Source organism: Lethenteron reissneri, unplaced genomic scaffold (assembly GCF_015708825.2).
Source record: "Lethenteron reissneri isolate LAM-NWPU_2019-01 unplaced genomic scaffold, ASM1570882v1 scaffold_1294, whole genome shotgun sequence".
Classification (NCBI taxonomy): domain Eukaryota; kingdom Metazoa; phylum Chordata; class Hyperoartia; order Petromyzontiformes; family Petromyzontidae; genus Lethenteron; species Lethenteron reissneri.
The window spans coordinates 64655-72500 of record NW_026890997.1 but is presented as its reverse complement, the minus strand read 5'-3'; the positions used below and the strand labels follow the sequence as shown (position 1 = coordinate 72500).

The 7846-nt window shown below is 53.3% G+C and overlaps 1 protein-coding gene across 1 annotated transcript in view; it reads right to left on the bottom strand.

The window, feature by feature from the left end:
• Positions 1 to 6935, bottom strand: part of LOC133361931 (bromodomain-containing protein DDB_G0280777-like) — a 9603-nt gene extending 2668 nt beyond the window's left edge. Inside the window, exons 1-5 of the mRNA XM_061580906.1 lie at positions 6915 to 6935; positions 6751 to 6873; positions 5330 to 5431; positions 1706 to 1876; positions 1067 to 1669 (exon numbers count right to left, since the gene is read on the bottom strand). Of these exons, the coding sequence (XP_061436890.1) occupies positions 1067 to 1669; positions 1706 to 1876; positions 5330 to 5431; positions 6751 to 6873; positions 6915 to 6935 (1020 nt within the window). The remainder of the gene's footprint in view (positions 1 to 1066; positions 1670 to 1705; positions 1877 to 5329; positions 5432 to 6750; positions 6874 to 6914) is intronic.
• Between the last annotated feature and the right edge of the window lie 911 nt (positions 6936 to 7846).

The following is a 7846-nucleotide window of genomic DNA, read 5'->3' as shown; positions in this document are numbered from 1 at the left end:
CCAGACCTCCCCAGAGACCCTGGCTGACAGAGGTGGTGTTCATGCTGGTTGAGAAAAAGCGACAGGCCCACTCTCATCGTCTACACTGTAGACTGTAGCCTCATTCTCTGACAGTGGGATGCTGTAGACTCTACAGCATCCCACTGTCAGAGAATGAGGCTTAGCGCAGCCTTCGCTCGGAGGTTCGGAGAGCCGTGAGGCGCTGCAAGGATGGTTGGTGGTCGTGTGTTGCTGAGGAGATGGAGTCTGCCTCAATGGCCCACGATCACAAATCGCTCTTTAATTCCATCAAAAAAGTAACCTGCAGCGCCACACCTATTACCATCCTTAGGGGAAAGAACGGAGATTCAATCTACGACCCCCAGGAACAGGTTTGCAGATTTGCTGAGCATTTCTGTGAGGACCTGGGGGAGGGGAAATCCCTCAGCCTGGAAAACATCATGGCACAAAGTGGGGATAACCCTGCTGAGGCTGAGGTGCCTCAAATATGGGAAGAAGACACCCCCTGTGAGTGGCTGGCTAGTGGTGTTAGTGGTGGCGGTGGCGACGGTGGTGGTGTTGGTGTTAGTGGTGGTGTTGGTGGTGGCGACGGTAGTGGTGTTAGTGGTGGTGTTGGTGGTGGCGACGGTAGTGGTGTTGGTGGTGGTGTTGGTGGTGGCGGTGGTGTTGGTGGTGGTAGTGGTGTTGGTGGTGGTGTTGGTGGTGGTAGTGGTGTTGGTGGTGGTGTTGGTGGTGGTAGTGGTGTTGGTGGTGGTGGCGACGGTAGTGGTGTTGGTGGTGGTGGTGGTGTTGGTGGTGGTGTTGATGGTGGCGACGGTAGTGGTGTTGGTGGTGGTGTTGGTGGTGGCGACGGTAGTGGTGTTGGTGTTGGTGGTGGTGTTGGTGGTGGTGTTGGTGGTGGCGGTGGTGTTGATGGTGGCGACGGTAGTGGTGTTGGTGGTGGTGGTGGTAGTGGTGTTGGTGGTGGTGTTGGTGTTGGCGACGGTAGTGGTGTTGGTGGTGGTGTTGGTGGTGGTGGTGGCGGTGGTGTTGGTGGTGGCGGTGTTGGTGGTGTGTAACCCCTCACCCAGCCTCCGTGCTCCATGAGCCAGCTTCTGCGTTCGACCAGCAGCACAGCGGCCACCAGGTCCGTCAGGGGCCGCGTCTTCTCCGAGTCTCCCAGCCGCCCGCAGGCCCCGAGGCTCTTGACGAGCAGCGCGCAGTACACCACCGCGGACAGGACGCCGTCCCAGCTCAGGGGCGCTCCGTTGAGAACCTTCCAGGCCATGGTCACGACCAGCCGGCGCGGCTCCACTCGCTTTGCCAGCCGCTCCGCGCCGCTCACAAAGTCCGGGATGGAGGCTTCGAACTCTGCCAGCAAGACGTCTCCTCGGGTGTCGAACGCCTCCTGCAGCCGCTCCGCACGCAGCCGCAGCAGCCGCTGGGAGGTCTGCAGCTGCGCCCCGGCCTCCCGCACCTGCCGCTGGAGTTGCCGCACTTGCCGCCGCAGCTCCTGAAGGTCCTCGAACTGCTGCGACTGCTCCAGATGCTCCTGTTGCATTAGCTGCAGCTGCTCGAACCGATGCGTCAGCTGCTGCTCCTGCTGCTCCTGCACTTCCTGTAGCAGCTGCAGCACCTGCTGCAGCTGCTCCTGCTGCTGCTGCTCCTGCTGCTGCACAAGCTCCTGCTGCTGCAGCTGCTGCACAAGCTTCTGTTGCTGCTGCACAAGCTCCTGCTCCTGCAGCTGTTGCACAAGCTCCTGTTGCCGCTGCACCTTCTGCATCTGCTCCTGCACCTGCTGCACAAGCTCCTGTTGCCGCTGCACCTTCTGCATCTGCTCCTGCACCTGCTGCACAAGCTCCTGTTGCCGCTGCACCTGCTGGAGCTGCTGCTGCACCTGCTGCATGTGCTGGAGCTGCTGCTGCCAGAGCGTCTCCGCCCGCTGCCGCTGCTGCTGCTGCGCCAGCTCGAGATGTCGCTGCAACTCCGGGAGCTGCTCCTGCACCTCCTGAAGCTGCCGCTGCTGCTGCTGCTGCAGTCGCTGATGCACAGGCTGCTGCTGCTGCTCCTGCTGCTGCTGCTCCTGCTTGTGGAGCTGCCGCCGCTGCTCCGGCTGTTGCGTCAGGTGAGCTACGTAGCCGGTGATTAGATCGACGGTCATGACGGTCAGCAGCTCCATCGCTTCATCATCTTCCTCCTCCTCCTCCTCGCCGCCACCGACCCTCGCCTGAATCTCCCCCGCAGAATGCGACGCGGCTTGGGCAGAGGCCGCAGGCTGCATGGCGGTGTAGGCCTCAGTGGCGGGAATTGACGTCGTTGTTGCTGATTCCGCTGCCGCTGCTGCTGTGGGAGGGTCGTTGATGTCGCGAGGCAATTGAGGTGGAGGAGGTGGTGGAGGTGGAGGAGGTGGTGGAGGTGGAGGTGGAGGAGGTGGTGGTGGCAACTTCGCGACTCGCTGGGAGCTGATGGCGTCTCCCTCCATTGCGATTTGGTTCTCGGTGATGGCGTCGGATCGATCCATGGATCGAGAGCAATCGATTCCTCCATGCGATAACGTTAGAATCGACTTCGATTGCAAGCCGTCGGTCGATTCTGACCTCGATTCACGATCCGCACGGGGGGGGGGGTCACAGAGACCCATAGACTAATCTTAATTTTGGAGCTTTCGTGACTGCAGGAAATATTCTTTGGTTCTTTCGGTTAAGTCACGTCTAAAGATAAAATAATAAGTTATTTAATTTATAAAATAATGATTTATTAATTTTATTATTTTATCTTTCGGTTAAGTCACGTCTAAAGATAAAATAATAAATGTTTTAATTAATAAAATAATACAATATTTATTTTATTACTTAATCTTTCGGTTAAGTCACGCCTAAAGGTAAAATAATAAATAATTGTTAAAAAATTTATTTCATTATTTTATCTTTCGGTTAAGTCACGTCTGAAGATAAATTAATAAATTATTTAATTTATTAAATACTAAATTATTTTATTGCTTATTTTATCTTTAGACGTGACTTAACCGAAAGAACCCATAGACTACTGTAGAGAAAAATAATAATAAATATATTAAATTATTATTAATAAATAACATTATTAATCACGACGTACAGTTACTTTGCTGCCTTTTTACACCCGACGAAGGAAGCTTGTGTTGCCTTCGAAACGTCGTGATTTATTATTTTATTTATATTATTTATATTATTTTTTATTTTCATTTTTTATTTTACGGCCAAAAACAGTTGACGATTATCTGAACCGGTCGTGGGCCTCCCCAAGGTCAACTCGGCCTAAAAGTAGTCCCTGGTGTGGGGCAGCGATCATCATCACTCCGCAGTGAGAGAGAGACACAAGAGACAACCAGCTATGCCAAAGGTTTATTAATAAACGACTTGAGTTCTTAGCGTGTCGGAGACACTTATTACACCTGTATGGGTCAGTGTGGTGAGTCTGTGGGTCTCTGTGTGGTGAGTCTGTGGGTCTCTGTGTGGTGAGTCTGTGGGTCTCTGTGTGGTGAGTCTATGGGTCTCTGTGTGGTGAGTCTGTGGGTCTCTGTGTGGTGAGTCTGTGGGTCTCTGTGTGGTGAGTCTGTGGGTCTCTGTGTGGTGAGTCTGTGGGTCTCTGTGTGGTGAGTCTATGGGTCAGTGTGGTGAGTCTGTGGGTCTCTGTGTGGTGAGTCTGTGGGTCTCTGTGTGTGAGTCTGTGGGTCTCTGTGTGGTGAGTCTGTGGGTCTCTGTGTGGTGAGTCTATGGGTCTCTGTGTGGTGAGTCTGTGGGTCTCTGTGTGTGAGTCTGTGGGTCTCTGTGTGGTGAGTCTATGGGTCTCTGTGTGGTGAGTCTGTGGGTCTCTGTGTGGTGAGTCTATGGGTCTCTGTGTGGTGAGTCTGTGGGTCTCTGTGTGGTGAGTCTGTGGGTCTCTGTGTGGTGAGTCTGTGGGTCTCTGTGTGGTGAGTCTGTGGGTCTCTGTGTGGTGAGTCTATGGGTCAGTGTGGTGAGTCTGTGGGTCTCTGTGTGGTGAGTCTGTGGGTCTCTGTGTGTGAGTCTGTGGGTCTCTGTGTGGTGAGTCTGTGGGTCTCTGTGTGGTGAGTCTATGGGTCTCTGTGTGGTGAGTCTGTGGGTCTCTGTGTGTGAGTCTGTGGGTCTCTGTGTGGTGAGTCTATGGGTCTCTGTGTGGTGAGTCTGTGGGTCTCTGTGTGGTGAGTCTATGGGTCTCTGTGTGGTGAGTCTGTGGGTCTCTGTGTGGTGAGTCTGTGGGTCTCTGTGTGGTGAGTCTGTGGGTCTCTGTGTGGTGAGTCTGTGGGTCTCTGTGTGGTGAGTCTATGGGTCAGTGTGGTGAGTCTGTGGGTCTCTGTGTGGTGAGTCTGTGGGTCTCTGTGTGTGAGTCTGTGGGTCTCTGTGTGGTGAGTCTGTGGGTCTCTGTGTGGTGAGTCTATGGGTCTCTGTGTGGTGAGTCTGTGGGTCTCTGTGTGTGAGTCTGTGGGTCTCTGTGTGGTGAGTCTGTGGGTCTCTGTGTGGTGAGTCTATGGGTCTCTGTGTGGTGAGTCTGTGGATCTCTGTGTGGTGAGTCTATGGGTCAGTGTGGTGAGTCTGTAGGTCTCTGTGTGGTGAGTCTGTGGGTCTCTGTGTTGTGAGTCTATGGGTCTCTGTGTGGTGAGTTTGTGGGTCTCTGTGTGATGAGTCTGTGGGTATCTGTGTGGTGAGTCTGTGGGTCTCTGTGTGATGAGTCTGTGGGTCTCTGTGTGGTGAGTCTGTGGGTCTCTGTGTGGTGAGTCTGTGGGTCTCTGTGTGATGAGTCTGTGGGTCTCTGTGTGGTGAGTCTGTGGGTCTCTGTGTGGTGAGTCTGTGGGTCTCTGTGTGATGAGTCTGTGGGTCTCTGTGTGGTGAGTCTGTGGGTCTCTGTGTGGTGAATCTGTGGGTCTCTGTGTGGTGAGTCTATGGGTCTCACAGACTCGTCACACACAGACCGCTAGACTAACACAGACCCACAGACTCATCACACACAGACTGCTAGACTCACACAGACCCATAGACTCACCACACAGAGACCGCTAGACTCACACAGACCCACAGACTCATCACACACAGACCGCTAGACTCACACAGACATTGCAGATGCGCAAAAGAAGAGAATTCCACACCGAGGGGACGACAATATTTCGGGAAGCGTTCGTGAGTTGAGTTTTCTCGTTTGGCTGTTGCTGTTGTTGTTGCTGTTGCTGTTGCTGTTGTTGTTGTTGCTGTTGTTGTTGCTGTTGCTGTTGTTGTTGTTGTTGCTGTTGTTGCTGTTGTTGTTGTTGCTGTTGTTGTTGCTGTTGTTGTTGCTGTTGCAGTTGTTGCTGTTGCAGTTGTTGTTGTTGCTGTTGCAGTTGTTGTTGTTGCTGTTGTTGTTGTTGTTGCTGTTGTTGCTGTTGTTGTTGTTGCTGTTGTTTTTGTTGCAGTTGTTGTTGCTGTTGCTGTTGTTGTTGTTGTTGCTGTTGTTGTTGTTGTTGCTGTTGCAGTTGTTGTTGTTGTTGTTGCTGTTGTTGTTGTTGCTGTTGTTGTTGTTGTTGTTGCTGTTGCAGTTGTTGTTGTTGTTGTTGTTGTTGTTGCTGTTGTTGTTGTTGCTGTTGTTGTTGTTGCTGTTGTTGTTGCTGTTGCTGTTGTTGTTGTTGCTGTTGTTGTTGCTGTTGTTGTTGCTGTTGTTGTTGATCTTGTTGTTGCTGTTGCTGTTGCTGTTGTTGTTGTTGCTGTTGTTGTTGCTGTTGCTGTTGCTGCTGTTGTTGTTGATGTTGCTGTTGCTGTTGCTGTTGCTGTTGCTGTTGTTGTTGTTGTTGCTGTTGTTGTTGATGTTGTTGTTGCTGTTGCTGTTGTTGTTGTTGCTGTTGTTGTTGCTGTTGTTGTTGATGTTGTTGTTGCTGTTGCTGTTGTTGTTGTTGCTGTTGTTGTTGCTGTTGCTGTTGCTGCTGTTGTTGTTGATGTTGTTGTTGCTGTTGTTGTTGCTGTTGCTGTTGTTGTTGTTGCTGTTGTTGTTGATGTTGTTGTTGCTGTTGCTGTTGTTGTTGTTGCTGTTGTTGTTGCTGCTGCTGTTGTTGTTGCTGTTGTTGTTGTTGCTGTTGTTGTTGTTGTTGTTACTTCCAGTGAACGGATGAGGACAGTGCGCCTACCCAGATCTTGAGATCCTGCGAATGGGAGAGAACGTCTCTGCTGAGCACAGGTACCGGCACCACGGCAACTACACACACACGTAGTAGGTGGTTACCCTTTCGACTGGTACAAAAACTGACACCTTGATACAAGGCATCATGTTTGCAATAACCACAACACAAGCAGTCAAAATGCAAACAAAAAGAAACAACTCTGATGATGATAATGATATGCACTGCCCTTGAAGTTCATATTCTTTGAAGTTGATTGGTCCACACTCGTGACAGCTTTTCTTAGAGCCTAGTCTCCATTGGTGTTGGACCAGATGACGCCAAAAGGCGCACAACTCAAAAACAGCGCACTATCAGAGTATTGAGAGCTCGGGGTGAAGCATTTACATTATGAGACCTCTCCTTTACCAGTGGCAAAATATAGTGATGGGTTTTACCCTTTCAACTGGTAGAAAAACTGACACCTTGATACAAGGCATCATGTTTGCAATAACCACAACACAAGCAGTCAAAATGCAAACAGAAAGAAACAACTTCAAGGACAGTGCATATCATCATCAGACTTGTTTCTTTTTGTTTGCGCGAAACGTAAAACGTTCCACAATTTCGCCATCGCCATCGCCAGCTCGAACTACCATAAGCGGGACCCCGTCGTGGCTCGGGCACGACCCGTCCCGCCACGAGGCGCGGTTCACCGTCGCGGTGCCACCGCCGCTCACCGGAGGGTTCGCAGGCGCCGCTGTGTCTGCTGCCGCCTCCTGCCCCGGCACGCGGCGCACACCACGACGGTCAGCGGCACCATCGCGGCCACCACGGCCATCGCGGCGCTGACGAAGGGGCTCTTAGTCGTCGTGGCGAGCGACTCCTCTTCTGACGAGGAGCGGCCTGGGGGGGGGGGGGGGGGCGGTCACGAGAGCAGAGAGAAGTCCGGCGACTGCGAGCGTCGTAGCCGCACGTGCCACAAGCGACGACTCTTCATGGACAATAAAAACACTGGCACCGCACCGAGGTCACTGCCGACCCCGTGGGATTGATGCGTCTTCCGTGACCAGCGGCCGCCGCCGATCTGGCTGATACACGAACCCCCCCGGGGACGTGACAAGCCATCGCCGCCATCTTGTGCACAGCGATCCAACTGGCTCCGTTGAAGCTGTTCCCATAAATGAAAAACTTCGTGACTTTTCCCACAAATGTTGCTTTCAATTGCGCAGGAAATGGACGCGACCGCGCGGAGAGAGACACGCAAACAACAGACGTACGGGCATCGCCAGGGTCAGGATCGAACCCGCAAACTCCTGTGTACCGGGCGAGGTAGTTAACATTTTGGCGTCACTGCGATCGTGGCGGGAGGGAGGAGAGGAACTCACCGTCATCAGCGTTGGCACCTCCGCCGCTGGCTGGCGGCGTGCGTGCTGACGGTGTCCTCACGCCGTAGTAGTGGTGCCGAGTGGTTGTGGTGGCGCTTGTGGCGACTGTTATGGTGGTGGTGACGGCGGTGGTGGTGGCGACGGTGGTGGTGGCGACAGTGGTGGTGGCAGCGGTGGTAGTGGCAGTGATGGTGGTGGCAGTGGTGGTGGTGGTGGTGGCAGTGGTAGTGGTGGTGGCAGTGGTAGTGGTGGTGGCAGTGGTGGCGGTGGTGGTGGCGGTGGTGGTGGTGGAGCCCCAGAGACCTGTGCCGTCCAGTGGCACGGCTCCCGGCTCCGAGCTGCTGCTGCTGCTGCTGCCGCTGGC